This window comes from Pieris rapae, chromosome 15 (genome assembly GCF_905147795.1).
Source record: "Pieris rapae chromosome 15, ilPieRapa1.1, whole genome shotgun sequence".
In the NCBI taxonomy this organism is placed as follows: domain Eukaryota; kingdom Metazoa; phylum Arthropoda; class Insecta; order Lepidoptera; family Pieridae; genus Pieris; species Pieris rapae.
In genome coordinates, this window is record NC_059523.1 from 7,720,177 (window position 1) to 7,740,487 (window position 20,311).

The following is a 20,311-nucleotide window of genomic DNA, read 5'->3' on the forward strand; positions in this document are numbered from 1 at the left end:
TTATAGGACGACATCGTTACACGCGGCAACCCTACTGGCCGGGATACTTCCTCTAGACCTACGTATTCAAGAAGCCGCTGCCTTATACGAGATAAAAAGGGGAGTCAGCACGGAAATACTGAAGGAGGGCGAGGAATTAGAGAAGAGAGTGCGATATGTGGATCTCCCACACCCGGCGAAACAAACAAAACTTGACTATAAGATGCTCACAAATCCGGAAGAAATCGCAAGACACGGCGGCACACAAATCTATACGGACGGCAGCAAAACAAGTACAGGAGTGGGCGCCGCTTGGATAGAATGGAAAGATGGAATGGAAATAAACAGCAAGAAAATGAAGATGGCGCCCCACTGCACAGTCTTTCAAGCCGAACTGATGGCACTACGGAACGCGACTAGCCACGTAGATAAAAACAAGCGCGACGTTAAAATATACAGTGACTCAAAGTCAGCACTAGATGCTATTGTGAGTGGACGATCTCTCGATCCCCAGGTAGCCGAGATCCGCCGGAGCCTGGAAGAGTGCCGGAGAACAGGAACTCATATAAGCCTCTTCTGGATAAAGGCGCACGTTGGTACGCCGGGGAACGAGAGAGCGGACACATTAGCAAAAGAAGCGTCGGGAAAACTAAGGTCAGAACCTGAATACGCTGCATACCCCCTGTCATATATTAAACATCAGATAAGGCAAAGGACTCTGGAAGTATGGAATGAGCGCTACCTGGGGGGTGAAACAGCTGGAACTACAAAATTATTTATAGGCAATGTTAAAACTGCGTATAAATTGGTAAAAGAGAAGCGTTTCACACCCCAGATGGCGCAAATTCTAACAGGGCACGGAGCCTTTGCATATTACCTGCACAGATTTAAAATTAGGACAAGCCCAACATGTGCCTGCAGTAATGAAGAGCAAACAGTGGAACATGTGCTTCTACACTGCCCTATATTCGCATCGTCCAGGCACGACCTGGAGCAACAAATACAGATGACTGTAGACCGTAACGGCCTACAGGACATATTAATAAAGCACAGACCGTGCCTGGAACGGTTCTGTGAAAAAATAGTTGCATATATAAAGGCGGCAAATAAAACTGAAAGAGCGGGTCTCGCGGGGAATTGCGCCCCGGCTCGCCCATGAATATTGTTAATAAAAATATTACCGATGTAGTCGGGGCGTAATTCCCGACGCGTTAAATAATATCAGTGAAATATAAAGTCCCTGGACACTATGGCAGGGGAGTAGAGTGAAAATTATTTAAAAAAAAAAAAAAAAAAAAAACTTCTTTAGTGATTCACTTGATACACGAGTATCAATAATTTATACTAATACATACTTTCTACTACTTTGTTCCACTAAAAAAAAAAAAAAACAAAAATGATGTTCCTTTTTTCGCTTGAACACAATGTAGGAAAACTATTTGTATGTTTTTATATACTTTTATAAGAGTTTTTTTTAATTATCAGATTATTCAGAACATTATTTCATGATTAAATAAATTGCATATGAATCATGTAAAAGTGTTAATATATTTCTATGGAATCTTAAATCCATAGCTGAAATTTCGCTCGGCAAACATTATGAACAAATTATGATTGATAACGGTTTATATGAAAGCTGACGACAGTGTATTAATATTTCATTAGATATAAATATTTAAACTCCCCATAGAATCATGTTTTAAAACTTTCTATTTGACATAAAATTGAGTCCAGAAAATTAGTTTTTTTGTTCGTTTCCATGCTGATACACTTGAACAATTATTTTGTTATTAATTTATATCAATGACATTGTAATACTTTATTATGTTTTAGAAGAATGCTTATAATTGACAAAAATTAATATTAATTTAAAATAAAATCCACTTTGTGGAACCAGCTGCCTACTGAAGTATTTCCGAACCAATTCGACTTAGGGTCCTTTAAGAAAAGAGCGTACTAATTCTTAAAAGGCCGGCAACGCACTCACGAGCACTCTGGCATTGAGAGTGTCCATGGGCCGCAGTATCACTTAAAATCAGGTGAGCCTCCTGCCCGTTTGCCCCCTGTTCTAAAAAAAAACTTTCAAGTCTTGGGCCAAGTGGGGTTCAGTGCCTTTAAAAAAGATCTAAGTTGGCACCTGGTAGATAGTACCGGTGACTGGTAAACTACCAGTCCTGGTGTTTCGCTCAACGAATAAGTATCGTAATACAGTGAGGAAATGCGCTTAAAGTACACTCAAACTCAAACTCAAAAATATCTTTATTCGTATAGGTAAACATATACACTTATGAACGTCAGAAAAACAAATTAAATTAATTGTAAATTAACATTTACAACCAGTTCACAAGTCAAGGGCGTAGAGCGGGTAAGAAGAACTGGCACTGCCAGTTGCCACAGGGACCAAACTTTTTAAATTAGTTTTCATTTTTTAATTATTTTTTCTTGCCTTGTAGGTTAAGAAAATTTATACAGTATATTTGATTGCTATGATTGCTTATAAACGTGTGTGTTGAGTTTTATGCACGAATTATGAATGTCTTATAAAGTAAATTTATACATACCGATTGCTAAAAGCAATAAGAAAGTTATGATATAAAATAAAAACCTTTTTATCAACTTTTAAATTTTTGTTTATAATTATTTTTATTTATTATTATTGCTATTTTATATTTTTCTTTGTGTTTGAGTTTTTTTGTTTTTTTTGTTAATTATTTTGCATTTTTTTGTACTCTGCCCTCTGCTGGTGTTTCTTTTTCGTTGGTTCTCATTAGGGTTGCCTGGACGAAATCGCTTGTAAGCGATAAGGCCGCTCTTTGCTTTATATCTTTTGTTAACTGTTTTTTATTTGTGTTATGTGTGTTTATGTATAAGGCGATAAAAGATAAATAAATAAATAAGAACCCTTTGATATTTTCTATAGTCGTGAAGTATTCCGAATAGATAAATCAGTTCTAGATACTGTACAATGGAAACCTCAGTAAATAGAGAACATTTTAGCAACAAATCGCTTAACTGATACGTATTTAGGCACACTCGTGCAAACTAGCCCTCCTCCAATTTCGTTAACCTCTCAAACTTGTGTAATTACACGTGTTGAGTGAAGTTTCAATCCGTAGATGAACAGTTTTGTGTTGTGTGAATTGTTGAAACACACCCGTAATTAACAATGAAAACAGGTGTGCTTTTTGTAGTTTTGAATCATTTGCATAATTATATTTTTTAGTCACTTTCCTCACATTCTTTGAGGTCAGCAACATGTCTCTTGATTATTCGATTAGGGCGATGCTAGATTTCCTGATATTGACCATGCAAGCAGACTGACAATTGGCACTTCCTCAAAGATCTCCCCAAACCTACCCGAACGGGAGAGGCCGTAATATGCTCGAAGACAAATCACCAGCGTTGGTCGCACACTACACTTTTAAATCATAAATAATCTATATATGACTTTTTAATATAAATACTAATTATATACTAATATATATTAATGATTTTGCAACACTTTGTAGGTCGGAAAAGTATAATAGCAAATCTACCGACGTTAATAGCAACGTAATAATATAAATACGAAGATCGTATCGTATTGATACAAACATCGTGACGTCGTTAAACAAACGTTAATTATCGTGCCAATATGGTGCCTTGTATAAGTGCATAGAAAAAAGATGAATAAAGAGGATATTTGTTTATGGTATTTTAAAACGAAATTGATATATTAACAGTTGGACTGTTAAAATAATCGTTATAATAGCGAGAAATCTAAAACATAATAATTACAAATGAACTGTTTTCATTACGGCACCCAATTTGACAGAAAGAGTCTAAAGCAATAGTATTAAAAAAATTCTCTTAACATTCTAGAGCTATTCGAAACATATTTGTTTTCTTTTTTAATTTAGTAAAAAGTGTTTTTTGCATTTAAATGATAGGAAACTATTAGAATTGAATTAGATGTACTAATGAGACTTTATTTATCGAAATCGATAAGACATGCTTTTTTTTGTACTGCTAACTTCAAAAACTCGAAAAGACACCTTTTAAATTACAAATGTGACTACACATACCTGGGCGGGCGGCGATTGGCTATAGAGCCACTGAGCGTGGGCGCAGGGCGCGTGTGAGCACCGCGAGGAAGCGAAGCGTGGACGCATTGCGCGCCGCCCCCCCACATTCCTCCCCGGTTCTTTACTGTAACACAAAAAAGTACAATTACATAATATAAACCGCATTGTTACTTAATATTACTTTCTTACTCAAGTGCTATCCTTTTAGAAAAAACATTTACGGACAAAAAGCAATTTTACTTAATTCGCTTTTTGTCGGTAACGGCTAAAGAACTTGAATTTAGTAAATAATACAATTAATTTAATGATTTTTATTATGTTTATTGACGTTGAAGGGGTTTGCACGTCGAAACACTTAAAGATACGATTTAACGAGAGGTTTATTTTATATAAACGATAGTTTGATAAAACATGTAGGTACATACTATATTTTAATTCATATTACGTTACTTTGACCTCAATAACTATTTAGCGTTCCATTTTTAAATAAAGCAAGCCAATCAACAGCTTATTCATTCATATTATGAATGCTATGTTTAACATTAACAAGATATTTTTCATTAATTATGTTGGCTCCTAATATATACTTTTGTTAAAAAAGGTACAATTTGTGCAATTGAAGCATTCTTGGAACTACAATATTTATTTAAAGTTCAGGTATATATACAAGATATTGGTTTTCAACAAGTATTTTAATACTACGTTTAACTTAAACGCAAAATCACTCAAATCTTTTAATTGTCACTCTCTTATTGAATACACACGTCTTAATTTACTTACGTTTAACTTCTTATGAACGCTTACCTAATACTCGTTGCTTTAAAAAAACTATAATAAAATTTGAATCGTTGTGAAAATTTCATTTTTCCCATTTCCACAAAGAAGACAAGAAGACAGATGATTGACAAAGTACATTGTTTAAGGAACTAAATATCTCCAATTTATCTACCAATTACACGTATAGTCTAATAATTTCAATTTGAGGAGCTCTCGTCAAACTTAATTAGAACTATATAATATTACGATCCAAATTATAATATTTGGTAATACGATACCTCAATTACTCTAGTACCTTCATATCGCTGTACTAAATCTAATACATCAATTAAATTAAGAGCCCCGATGGTATATAGCTTTGACTCCTTCATTGTGTATTCGAGATAAGTAATTGTACACTATGTAGTATATAATGATTAAATTTGGCGAGAATAGTTAACTGGAGCCGTTTAGTAAGTGTAGGTTTATCGTTTTTTTTAATCTCAACGAAAATTAAAATTTACTTTATAATGCGAGTGTTTGTGTTTGCGTGTTTGCGAGTTCACGTGTTTAAACCCTATCATAAGAAAAAATATTTTCTTTACCCTTCCATGTGCAAAGGTAGTAGTAGTTACGGTACAAATAAAATTGAGAACCCTCGCAAAACTTAGGTATACTTTGTGGTGCTTTATTGATTTTTCATGTCATAGTTTGTTTAATTCTGTCAAACTGTTGTATCTAGCATTGAAACAAAGTCTCTTTTAAAAGGTTGTGTTGATGCATCAGCAACGCAAGTGGGCATATTTATAGTTTTTAATAATATGTCATAATTTGCGATTATAATATGTTGATATAACCTAATATCTAGATCAGTATTTCCCTACTTGTTTGTGCCGTGTACCTTTCTAAGTAATAGTCATACATAATTGATAAATTAAAAACATTTATTCACTGAACTTTAGGCAGGAATAACTAGGAATTTTTAAATTAAAACATAATGAAAAACTGAAAATGAAACTCCAAATAATTTCAATAACTTTTTGAATAGCCCCATATCAATCAATCCAATTCAAAACCAATAAAAACAATCAAATTGCCCCCCTATGGGGCGCTGGCCCGCGGTGGGAATAACTGATCTAGATAGTTCTGCTATCTATATTTTACTATAATTTGTAGCAGCACAAATTATATAAACCGAAGCAACAATTACAAAAAAGGGATTCGAATAAAATGAACAATCTTGTAGGAAATTACAAGTCAGCCAATCTCATGTGGGCAAGACAAACGGTACTGGAATCCCCGAGGATCTAGCGACCGAAACTGGAGCAAATTTATGACCATCGTGTGATTTGATCTCCTGTTTAATGTATTGTACACAATATGAATTACCGTTTCGACTATAATTGCTTTCTGTGCCTAATCGACCGTGAAGATTAAATTACGACCACAGGAAGTTGAAGCAGAAGATATATAATAAAAAATTAATTGCATTATACTCAATCTTTTTTGCAATCAAATAGAAAGATAGTAATAAATATATATTGATTTTGACGCGTTATTAAGAAAGACACCGGAACAAAATTCAATATAGTATAAAAACATAATGTCAGTGGCGCTACAACCTTTTTATGTCTTGGCCTCAGATTTCTGGATCTGTTTCATTTATTATTTTTCAATCTAATAGGCAAGTAGGTGATCAGCGTCCTGTGCCTGACACACGCCACTTTTTTGGGTTTATAGCAAGCCGGTTTATTTACGATATTTTCCTTTACCGTCCGAGCGAATGTTCACTGCGCACTTAGACAAAAACTCCGTTAATGCGTAGCCCCTAGGCCAACACTCCTGAATATAGTATAAATTATTAACTGCGTCAAAATAGCGTTATTTTGTTGTTATAATACCATTTAAATATAAGCGCATTTTTAAAAAAGAGTGTGTGTACCTACTTTTGGTCTAAGGAAAAAAAATAAAATGCAGAAGTGATTAACGTAAAGTATTAAAATTAATCAAAAATATTTTATTTAAATAAATAAATTATTAGTAAATACTATCACCGTCGCATATAAAATTGATTTAAAAACACCAAAATAATATTTATTTGTTCACACTGTTTAATTGTACTGTTACGAAACACGTGTTCTAAATATAAAAATGCTAGAATATACAACTTGAACATAGTTATCGATTTCCATGCCACCTAGACCTAACTTTACGATGTCGAATTTAGGTGTTGGTGTGCGCGCGCATCGTTAAAATTCACTCTCATCATTTTTCTCCATCGCGGCAAAAGAAGTATAACTTCAATAAATTATAATATCTAAAATCTTCAACCTGTCACTTTTTTTTGCTTTTAGCATGAAGCTTTCATAAAAAATAATGTTGCAAAAATTGTGTGATTACCATTATTTTTTAATATATTAATAATAATTAAATATATTCCTTATATTCTGATTGCAATAGTAAATACAGCATTTAGTATCCTTTCAGTTGATAGCAAAAGAGCTTAGTTTTTAGAACTTTCCCTTGAGTTGTGTCCTAACTGGTCTCTAACGTCAACTTCGACTTTTGAACTCTATACAGTGTATCTCAAAGTAAACAGGTATACTTTGGTAATAGTTGAGGTCATCATCAGAGTAAGTAGAGAAGTAGAGATTAAAACTCTAATGCTTTGTTTTAGTAAATCATATGGTTTCCTACTAAATTCGAACTCTGATATCTGAGTTGCGTGTTCAAACTCATTTAAATATTACAACTAAAATTCCGATTCATGAACGTAAAACTTGTTAAAAAACGTCAAAATTTCAAAGAAAAACTTGAAAGTCTCTGAACGTACAGTTTCCGATCGTCAAATAAAACATTTCAAAGGAATATTCTGAATTATTCAGTATCTAGTTTCAAAGTGCTCGTTTTGGCTGCATACGTTAGTAAATGTACATTTTGATTTTATACAGTTTGCAAGGCCGAGACATGCTTTATTGCAGGGAATGTATCACAGTCGTTTGATGGCTTACAGCGTTGGCACTGGGCTTGCGGACTACATTTTTCGTCAGTGAAACGGAAATATGACTCAGGGCTTTAGTTGATATGTAGAGCGAAATTGGGTTAATAAGTATCAATACGAAATATGCAGATAGATGTGTGTATTTGCTTGGAATTGAGCGGGCTTTGGTGTTTCAATTAAGTTAGGGTATTTATATAATAATAATAGTTGTAACTTATCATATATGAAGTTTTGTGAAGTTTTTGTGAGAATAAATAAAGATTATTATTATTATTGTATATAGTTACAATTCATTTAGTGTGTTTAGTGTTAAAACCAAAGGAAGGTAAGAGCAACTAAGCACTGGAGGATACTAATTTATTACACATTGTATTATAAAAAGCGTCTTTTATGTTGCAAACCTGTTGGATATTACCGGGTGTAAAATCAGGTGAGTCGCCCGATGTTTAATGATCGCTGCCGATGGACACTCACATTGTCAATAGGGGCAACGGATGTCGGCTTTTAAACAATTGATATACTATTTTTCTGAAGGACCGTAAGAGAATTTGGTTCGGAACCGGTCGGTCGTTCGGTTATTACTTTAAAATTGGTCAAAACTGAAATACATGAAAAACTGAATTAATAATGAATAAAGTTGTCCTCAAGTATTTCGTAACGAATTTTTGGATAAAACGTTACGATGCGGGGCGGGGATTGAAATATGCGTTATTGTTAATTATTTTCGACTTCTCGTTACTTTACACCACATAAATGACAACTTTAAGATGTAATATATCAGTACGGCATGTTACATGGGGGGGGGGGTCAAGAATCTCCAAAAATTGCGTGACGTAATACTTGATCGCTCCCTTATCTATATAAAGATTATGTAATATTTCAGGTTTTCTTACCAATTTCGAGAATATTAGTTTAGAGAATTTAGTATGTTTTGTGTGTATAAATACAACTTTAATTTAACTAATTTACATAGATTCTACAAAAACCGTGCTTTCAACTCTAGGGTCTTGTGGTCCATTTTTCAGTGAAAATATCTTAAGGAAACGGTCATATATTATACCCTATACTGATCTGTGAAGATATTTAAAATATCAATGCAAAATACGTATCGTAGAAATATATGAAATCCAACTTCATTAGGGGGACAAGAGCTTGCTTTAGAGAGATTACTTAATGCAAAAATATTTATAAAGCAAGATTTTTCTAAAGCATTTTTTTGAATTAACCGTAACGCGCAAAAGAGAAATTAAATGAAAAGTCTGCTATTATCTTTTATGTTTCTAATCTGGCCGGGTATTACCGGGCGAGCTTGTGCGTCCGCGGAACTAACATACGCATTAACCTACTTTCAGTCCTTCACTCAAGTGCACGGGAAGGACAATTGTATTAAAAAGTCAGGAAAGGGGCGCTCAGCAAATACGACTGTTTATTGTTTGAAGTAAAAACGACTGAATGCTTTCAAAGGGATCATATTTGATGTGCTTTTACATAAGTTTGTTTTGCTATGTTTATAACGACCTAAGTGGACCTAAGTGGACCTAAGTGGATTTAAATTTAAGCGAATTAATCTTAGTTTTATCAAGAAGAACGGTGTGTTTGCAGTGCCATCTCAAAAAGAGTCCAGACCAATCATTTAGGGTACCATTCTCCCTTAGGTTGTGCGTTCGTAGGAAAACCTGGGATTATGTAAGCAATATATGCATGATAAAGAAAAACATCTTAAGAAAACAAGCATGTTCTCTTTAAATCTATGTTCATTTAAGGTATTTATCTGTCATAATTAGACTCAATAATACCAATACTAAATCTCATTCAGTATTCTCAAATCTTTAGTTAAAGATTTTGTAATAAAATACTATTTATTTCAAAACTTTTTCAGGTTTTAACTAAAAAACCAAACCGTGTGATTACTGTTTTGCGTGTGTTATACAAGCTACATTAAAATTTACATTTAAAATAAAACTTGAAAATAAATAACCATTCTCATCTAAAAAAATATTTGATTGTTTCGTTACATTTGGATAGATTTTATCTCAAAAGAAAGATAAAGTATTGAAATAAGGGTAACACTTCATTATTTATGAATCACGGACCGAGAAAGCTGAGGGTGGAATACAAATAATGACCGTTTTTGAAATGAAGGCACATTCCTATGATTACAACTTGACATTTCGGGTTAAACTTTTAGTTATAATTGATAACAGTAGTGCCTCGTGAAATGCGTACTGCCACAAAGTTGAGCCTTCTCTACCGCCATAGAAATGCATTTTCCTATCTATATTCTTTATTAACATGCTCTTTGGACGCAAACATAGGAAGGAAATCGACCTGTATTAAAGCCTAAAATTTCATTGCATTATCAGGCACAGCAGTCTGATCACTTAGTATTAATTAAAAAAAATGGAATCGGACGCAATCTGCGGTCACGTTAGGATTAGGCTTGCGCCACTAGATTTTACTTATAATTAGTTTTAATAGAATCTCGTTTATTTATCAATGTATCTAAATCTATACATAATACATAATAACAACACAAAAAAAAATATGACCTCGGTGGCTTAAATATCTCTAACAAGCAACTTTGGGAGCGCTACCGAGAAACCCCGATCAGTCAGCAGATCAAGAGACACAAGTGGAATTGGATAGGTTCAACTTCCCTTCGAAGTTCCCAATCATCCTAAGCAGGCACTTAATTGGAAGTCACAAAGCAAAAGCGTGGCTGTCCCAAGCAAACCTGGCGCCGTAGCAGACGAGGCAAAGGGAGCCGGTTAGAGATGGAGCGAGGTGAAATACGAGGCTCAAGACCGAACGCGATGGAGACTCACTGTGGACGCCCTCTGCGCAACCTAGGGGTTATAGGACCTTAATTCAAATATTTAAAGGCGTAGAACTGGCTTAGAAGGTCCTACTTAAAAAAATGTTAGTTGTGTAGTTGGCGTTGACAAATATCTACGATTTAGATACATATTATTTCTTGTAAGCAAAAATATATAATATTTCATATGGAAAAATATATTAAATTCGCAAGTCTTAAAGCCTACAAATGTTCACAATTTCTGGGAATGCTTATTTAACAACAAAAAATTATTTAATGAAAACATAATATATTAATAGGTTTTAATAAAGGCCTAATTTTCTTAACGGATATTGTTTAATACAATATTTGTTAATCAATTTTTTACTAAGTATAATCCATGTCAGTCTTGACAATAACAATGAAAGTAAACGTAAAACATTGTCAATATGTCCTAATTAAAATACAAAATACAGGGAATAGCAGAAAGACTTGAAGAAGATACATTAGATCTACGTTTATATAAATCTTTTTCTGTAACCTACATATTATTTATTTTATTTTTATTTTCTTATACTTACGTTGAAAGAAATACGTGCTGTATTTCTTTCAACGTAAACAATTTAAATAATTAGGAAGCAATGGGCGGGCTTATCTCTTTCGAGCGATCTCGTCCAGTCAAAAAATGTAAGGGAAAAATATAAATGAGCGCAACGATAAGGTATAAGAACCAAACAAAGCATCAAAATACATATAAATTTAAATCTTTAAACCGAATTGATAAACGATTTTAGTTTATTTTATTAACTAGGTGTGTCTTTACAACAATTTTAGACTAGTAAATAAATTTAAATATCTAGCGTAAACATAATTGTAAGGAAATATATCAAATGACAATTAAAAACAGAATATTCAATAATTATAACACAATCTTCATGATATCTCAGGATATTAGCCACGGTAAATTACTCATCTATTATCACCCTCATTTTTTCTGTCACAGATATTGTTGACATAAATCACATGATCCTCGGGCGTGTGTTGGAATGTCAATATATCACAATGACAGATCATTTGTCTGTAATATGTCAGTAATTAATTACATTGTGTTTTTGTATTATACAGTTGTTATAATAAGCCTTATGATCCAGTGGACTGGCATGTTCGACTACATGTGTATGTATGAATGGCCAGTCTTAGTAAAAAATATTCGCTATAGTCGAAGTTAGAGAACTTTAGTTTTGTAACAAAAGAGGATATAATATTTATGTGGATTATACATCTGTGGTATAACGCGTAACGTCTTTAACACTGCTTCTATTTCTTGTGAACTGTAACTATCTCAGGTGACTACCTGCTTAGACGACCTACTAGAGACGTAACCTACTAATATATAATAGAGAACGGGCATATATTTGCGTCTGCTTTTTAAGTCTTTTAAAAAAATGTTGAAACAGACCGCGAATTCATTGCGATTTTTCCACTGTCCCACTTCTTTCACAAATCTGCTAAGCCTAAAAAACCATCCGAAACTATGTAACAACGGCACTATTTTTAGTATTTTTAATCAATTTGCTAGACAATAAAGAGACGATTTGCTCAACGTGTTTGACGTACACCAAATGAGTTTTATAACTTTTATAAGTTAAGGGATGAGAGTTTGACTCATCTTGTTTGAGTCACCCCGTAATTATGTTTAATGATAGCGTTTATCGCTGTCATTACCATCACCAACTTTATGATATTGCTTGAAATTAATCTTTTAATGCTTTAAATAGTCTATTACTGTATGTGTGTATGTGGTGTATGAATTGAAACCTGTTTTTCGTGTTGGGTTACAAGTAAAATGATCTAATATAAATAATAGAGCTATGTAAAACTTTAGACAATACTTTAGATGTAATAATAAAAGTAGTCTGCCTTTTTATTTATGTTATATACGGCATGCAGTTTGCTGATAAACGGATGGTTCAATAATTGATTATAGCCTGTTATTAAAATGATTTAAATTTGATTTCAATTCAAGATTGCTTAATTTGACCTGAATATTTTATCTTTCAACCGGTGAAGAGGAAACTTGTTCATTATAACAGTGAGAGGTTCTTCAATATTTTTATATTATTATAAGTGAAAATTACAAAAAAATTTTTTTATATCGACTCGTATGGTCGCATTTAATGTAACAACTTGCACTGGCGTTTCAGTAGTAATCAGACCTGGGGTCCAGCCAGACGGGATTCCAAGGTTACGTCATTAGCGCTACGGATATTGAGTGAACTAAATACAAAAGTCAAAGTCAAAAATCATTTATTAATACAGGTAACACGATGGACACCAGGGACATATATATATATATACCAGGGACTTTTTAGCAGGATTCTGCACCCGCTCACAAGGCATGAACTACCCAAACCTGGCTTAAAAACAACGTGCCGGACTTTGCAAGAGTCTAATACGGGCAAATCTCTCAATCTAAAGTCAGTGACAGCCCTAACAAACTTGTTTCCCAAATTGCCTGGATATACCTACAAAGACTCAGGTATGTTCGTTTTCTGCTAAGAAAGATCCTTTTAGGTAGGGCTAAGCAATTTTTCCATAACCTTAGTTAACATGGAATCGTAATACGCTTAACCAGATATTTCAACAAATATTTTTGATTGAATAATTATAAAAGTATTGCAGTATTTCCAATACATTTATTTAACTATTATGTAACGAAATATAGCGCATATGGACATTTTTAAACATATATATTTTTTTTAATAGTACATGAAAACAAAATAAAAAAATACAAATTTAACAATTTAATAAAGGTAAATTATTCTAAGATAATTTTTATTTTCAAAAAGCCTGAAACGTGAAGAGTTGGTGACGCGTTATGATTAAATAAATTCTTATGATGTCCTCGGGCGAGACTAAATGAGCACTTACGAAATTTAAAGAAGCTTTTAATTAAAAAAAGTATGAAGTTAAAATCAAAGAGCGTGCTAAGTAGGACGTAACGTCCGCAGTTAGCAGCGTGGTTTTGGACTAAGAGCCGGTTTATGTTTATGTTTCTGATGTTGATTTTTATATAGTGTACAACACTGAACAAAAATTAACTTATTTATAAATCAAACTTCATTGAGTACCTCTAGTGAAATCTCTCAAAGATGGAATTATTTTGTTGGTATTTAGTTTATAAGGGCTTCACGGCATACAGAAGAATATATGTTTTGATATCAGGTTTCTATTAAATAAGTTAATTTTTTTTAAATCAAAATAGTTTCATTGCACCTAAATAAATATAAATCAGGGATAAAGATTACTGATGATACTCCTAAAACTTCCTTTCCCGTACGTGTTTAAATTGTGTAACAGTAGACGTATCCAAATACACATACGTGTATCCAACAAACGATCAAAATTATTATTTAACAATACAAAAAACAAAATAAATAAATAAAATAAAATAAAAAATACATAGAAAGCCAGATTTTTGTACAAAAGGCAACTGTAAGTGCCTCGTTATCACTGTAAATTAAATGCAGCAAGTATTTAATCTTCACATGAAACTTTTCACAGGAAAATTTACACTTGGGAGTCAAATGGTAAGTTTTTTTCAATTGGTAGATCAGATCTCTGGCTGTTGACAATTGACTTCTTTTATAAGTGCGCATCAAACCTTCGCTCAAACGGTAAAGGAACACATCGTGAGGAAAGCGGCTTGCCTTAAACCAAAAAAAATTACGGCATGTGTCAGGCACAGGAGGCCATTCATCTACTTGCTTATTAGATTGACAGATCATCATGAAACAGATATAGAAAACCGGGCCCAGACCAAAAAAAATGTTTGTAGCGCCGCAGATTTTTTTTTTAAATAGTGGTGCCAAGTAATTAATGAACCTTTTACCACTGTTTTGTTTTTTTAGAACCATAAAGGTTTAAAAAAAATCGAAATTTTTAAACGCTAACAACATGTTTTAAGAAGGCTTTAAATTTTCAGCTCTCATACTACTTGCGACCCGCAGATGTCGCAATAGGCTCGCCTGCAATTTATTTAATGTGACTCCACCCACATTTTACGACTTTTTTTATTCAGCGAAGATAATGCCTCATCTTATTGAGCTGTTTGTTTCACTCCTCTAGGGACACCTTTTATTAAGTGACAGTACTTTGGACCTCGCTGACTGAACATTCCATATCCTAATAATAATAATAATAGCGTTTGCGACGTTATGATTATAATTTATATAATTTGGACATTGACTAGTCAATATCCTCCAAAGACCACCCACTTAGGCTTACGGGGGATCAGAGATCCGTCACACAGCAATTACATTTAAACACTTGATATGACATTAATAAAGCATTGACACCTTAGAGACGGAAAATGATGAAGCGGCAGACAAATCAAAAGATGAGAGGATGAACTCATATTAACAGCAAGCTACGGCTGGAGAAGAGTAGTAAATGATAGAGAACAGTGGAAAAGGTTAAAGGAGGCTTTTGCAAAGAGGCACATCCAACTCCGAGACATATCGTAGTGAAAATATATTATTAAAGATAGGTCACAGAGTTAAGGAATATAACTTATTATTATTATTAATGAAGCCTTTAAAGTTCCTGCATTGAAAACGCCTTAGTAACCACAGTAATGGACACTTATATTTTCAATCAAAATTTTATACAATTGGCCCAAAAGTCTAGTTGACAAACACTACTATGGTCAGTTTAATTATAATGACGTAAGATGTAAAATTTTTCTTGACAATACCGTTGACATGTAGGGCAAAGCGATAAGGGTATATGAAATTTGAAAAATACATCAATCATATTAGTAGTGCCTGTCATGTTGCCAGATCGCATATCGGTCGAACAAATTCATAGTGGGTTTTCAACTATTTTCATCGCTAGGACATTGGATTACGTAAGAGGTATTATTCAAATGAGGATCGTATTTGGAATGCGGACAAAAATATTCTTTAAACTTTTTCGATTAAACTCTGTTGAAAAACACGCGGATTAATTTGAGATAAGCACAAATATTTGTCAATTCTTGGAAAATTAAAGACATGAGAAAAGTAAATTGTTACGTTTATGAGATTGCTTAATTTAAAGCGAAAAAATGAAAAGTTTTAGTAATTTCATTTATTGTTATTTATTCACACTTCGTTGTATTAAAAGACACAAATAACATAACAAAAAAATGATAAGGCATGTGGGTGGCCTTTCACAACAAGCGATCTCTTCCAGGCAACCCTACTAAGGGAAAACCTAAAAAAGGAAATATGTTGATTAAAGTGCAAGAAGTGCATCACCAAATGTTAAAAGACAATTATAGAACCAAGCTAATGTAATACAAAACATTGATATAACAAACTCAGAACTCAAAAGCTAATCTCACGGATTCATGAATGGCGATTCCATACAAAAGAAAAGGGAATACAAGAATTATACAAGTCACAATTGATCAGGATAGAATATGGTTAAGAAATGTTTATGCAAAAGAGTTTTAAAGATTCTACAAATGTAATATGGGATCCTACCTTAACATAATAGACATTTAAATGTTTATAGTGAATCATGATTAGTCATAGTCACCAGAAGTCGAACAGAAGCTTGCTTAAGTCGTTTCGTAAAGACTTTATATCTTGTATATAGGTAAGTATATACACTGGTGGAAGCACATATAATAATAAAACGATCTTTTACTGATCGTTATTTCTTTTTCAACAACAATACATTTGTCTATATACTAATATTTTTATTTGGCAAATCCCTTCTCCAAGTGGCTGACTATAACTGCAACTCTGTTTTGTAAAGTGGGACTTAATATAAATAAATAATTTGAATTTAGAATGAAAAGAATGCAATATTAGTTATAGCCCATTGCAAAGTGAACCTTAATAATGTCAATGGAACTTTAAATTGTTCAAAAATTCAATCGCTCGATGCCAGTTGAAAGTATGAATATAGATTAATATAATCCTCTCTTTGTGCTATCTTACCACACAAAACATTAAATGGAAGCATTAATATTATGCAGTGAATGAATTTCAATAGTGAAATAATGACAGGCTGATCGCTAACAATCGTAAATGGATTAATCCATACTATCAAATATGACATTGTGTGTAAATAATTATCTGTCGACTGATTTAGGTATTTTGCCTGCAAGTTTATCTACACTAGTTATTTGTTGCTTACACGATACAACTCTTACTTTGACGCAGGAGTCAGATCTCTCGACGTCCGTTAGAGATACCAGATGTATAACATTAGATCAACACTGCATCATATAACCTTATACTGTCAGTGACAGCGAACCAGAAAAATCAATTAACTAAGCTAACTAAGGGTTATAGAAAGAATCTTCGGAGTCTAAACCAAAATCACCGCTACAACTTTCACTACCACCACATCGTTTTTAGACCACCATCACCAGACCAATAATTTTCTATCAATTTAACTTCTTTTAAGAAAACGGCTAAATGAAAGATCGGTAAATCAATTGTGATTTATCTGATAGTGTTTACAGCATACATATAGAGTTCTGAAAATCAGAAACAAAATTACGACAGTTTTAATGTTTTGACTTTGACGTCCATTTTGACTTCCTTGGATGTACCACTGTAACTGTTTTGAGGATTTTTTCCCAACATTTTATGATAAAAAAACACAAGGATATCTTAATTTTACGGAAAATATTTTGTTCACAATATCAGCGATGTCCGATCACCTAAATTTACTTTCCTGAAATTGATAACAAAAATAATAAAGATAGTTTTAGTTTGTATTGTAATTCTACCAAATAATCATAGAAGTTAATGAGGCAGTTTAAAAACAAATAGGCAAGGTTCCGAAGATACTGGCAGCGTTCCCCCTTTGAATAGCTAGACTAATTATTTGTCCGTAGTTGCCAGCTCTGCGGTCTCCAGTGATGTCGACTAACGTTTTTCATACTTCCCTAAAAGCCTTAAGCGCTAGGACCGGACGGACCAAGGGTCTCGACACCGAATGGGACAAATTCATATTCGGAGCCTTGACCCCTGTATTTGCAGTCTTTAGCCGCACCAGCTCTGTTGTTGGTTCCATAAAGATGGCGAGTGGCCAGTGTGTGTTCAGTTCAGACTCTGAACAGGTTGCATCGCATACCATCACCCGGCCCATCTTCCATGGAATCAAACTCATACCGTCCAGTCTCTTTCCATCGCATAATAAAACATATATTTCCGCGGATAGAGTCGTAATACATTATTACGTTGTAGACATTCGTCAAAATGTGTCGTCGTCATGTGCGGTTACTTGTCGTTCATTTACATCATTAAATTAATTATGTTTAAACAGTGAAACAATCGTAAAACGCTTTTGCTCTTCAGTCTAATTAATTAAAAAAATGAATAGATAAATTATTGTTATATAGCATATATATTATCTATTCATTTTCTTTACTTTTTACACTAAATTGAAACAATGTTTAAATTGTCAAAAAGGAAACAAATAGCTTTCATTTATATATATGAAAGACAAAGTAAGTATTACTTTTAGTACATTACATAAGAAATATGTATATACATGTTTATGTAATATACTAAAAGTAATAATAGCATTAGCTTCCGTTAATTTTTCCTGAGAAAATTATGTTTCGCTTTGATGACTTTCTTTCCTGTGGCAAAAATAATGAATTTTGAATAAAGGAGGGAGAGGGATCGATTTTTAAATCTTTTTCGCAAAGGTAATAAATAAAAACTAACATTATCACTTGAAAAATATTTGGATGAATGTGGCACACAGTGATTTCGATATATTTGGCACGTACCAACCCAAACAAATCCTTCATACTGGCATTTTAATGTCTGTTATATTTGAATTATCGGAAAACTGTTTTCTCGTGGAAAAGCGAACTTTGCGGCCCGCCTACTTATTGGCGAGCGATCGCGTGGAAACACAACTCCCCTATACTTTGTTTTGTTGATCCTTGACAACTAAGATTTTCTTAACCTCTAATAAAGTTTTTCTTTATAGACACCGGAATAAGTTAAGGTCTTATACGTTTTGTTTAGGTTGTTTATAGATGTGACATTTTTACATGTAAATGAGCCTGTTCTTTGTGCGTTTCCTTTATGTTCTTTATATTAAGCCTTTATTGAATTTTCAACCTTGTAAGAAAAGTATATTTACAACACAGCTTTTTGCCGTTTACTGCTTGGTTAGTTTGTTACTATCTTTGAAACAGATTACAAACTAATGTTTAAAAAACTTTATTTCTCATTACAAAAAAAATATATATATTTGTTCAAACTATAGTCATTGGTACAGTATAACATTGGAGTTTCTACATGGGATGAGGGTTTTTAAAGAGAATCTTCTTGTTAGCCAGATGTTACGACCAGTATGGGTTAGTACACTTGTGTGTAATTACCAGTCACTGAAGCGCCATCTACTGTTGTAAAGTGGAACTAAACAATTTCGGTGTTTAGTATTTATTTTGCCTTTCCTGCGAGAATTTGGAACTCAATAATAATTCTTGTCTATATATTATTATCTTAGACTACTGTAGCACTTGAAACACTAACAGATGTTCCTAAGCAACAATTTTTAGGTTTCAATTTAACTACATTAGTTTAATTTTTTTATAAAATATAAAGTGTATGTAAGCACATTTAATAACCATGATGGTTTCGACAAACGTAAAAACAATATTCTACAAAAACTAGACAGGCGCGGGAGAAATCCACGTGAAAATAAATGCTTAATTTAATTTATAGTTTTTTCGATGGCCAATTTGAAGCTGTTGATTTATAAGTCGCGGCTATAAATACTCGGACGTTCTCCCGACATTTTTTTTTATAGAACAGGGGGCAAACGGGCAGGAGGCTCACCTGATGTTAAGTGATACCGCCGCCCATGGACACTCTCAATGCCAGAGAGTGCGTTGCCGGCCTTTTAAGAATTGGTACACTCTTTACATACAACAATCGTAACAAAATACTAAAAGAACTTTACAAAACAAGTCACATGTACTCAACAAAGTAAGGGGCTATCAAACATCGATCATAATGTTACCTGGGAGCGGGAGCTTTATCATTCGCAGGCTATTATGATGCAATCTACTCAGCTGGGATTAAATATTACAAGTAGGGAAAATTCTCGGCTCTCGGCTGAGGATAATGTACGGAATAGACTTTGATCGATGATGCCCTTTACTTACTGCTCAGATATTCGTTTAATTTGTTTAACCTCGATGTATTGAGTTGTTACGATTTTATTACCATACGTCCAATGTAATGGTTATAACATTACTAGAGGTACTTTAAACAGATAAAAGAGATTTAATCTCGGCAATTAAATAAATTTCTGAAGGCAAACGTTGACTTTTTCTTTACACAAATATATAATGATACAGATGGCGACTTATGTGTTCTGTTCGTATTATAAAGTTATTAAAAAAAAATTATATAACATATTGCAAAGACGTATTAATATTGTACCTTTATATTTATTAAAATATAAATTCTCTCAATGCGGTACTTTATGTGTTATTTTAGACGTCGAAAAGCACAAGTGTTTGTACAACGATATCGCTCTGAGATTAAAGATAAAGTTTGTGCAAAAATAACCGAGAAACTAATAAATATAATAAATATGACCGTTGTATAGGTTTTGATCCTAGATTATAGCATTCATGATTAATTAATACTTGTCAGTCTGACTTTTCTGATATACATAATTTTA

General features: G+C 33.2%; 1 protein-coding gene across 1 annotated transcript in view; it reads right to left on the reverse strand.

The window, feature by feature from the left end:
• Positions 1-20,311, reverse strand: part of LOC110992790 — an 82,776-nt gene that overhangs the window by 14,644 nt on the left and 47,821 nt on the right. Inside the window, exon 2 of the mRNA XM_045631435.1 lies at positions 4,044-4,167. Coding sequence (XP_045487391.1) covers positions 4,044-4,167 — 124 coding nt within the window. The remainder of the gene's footprint in view (positions 1-4,043; positions 4,168-20,311) is intronic.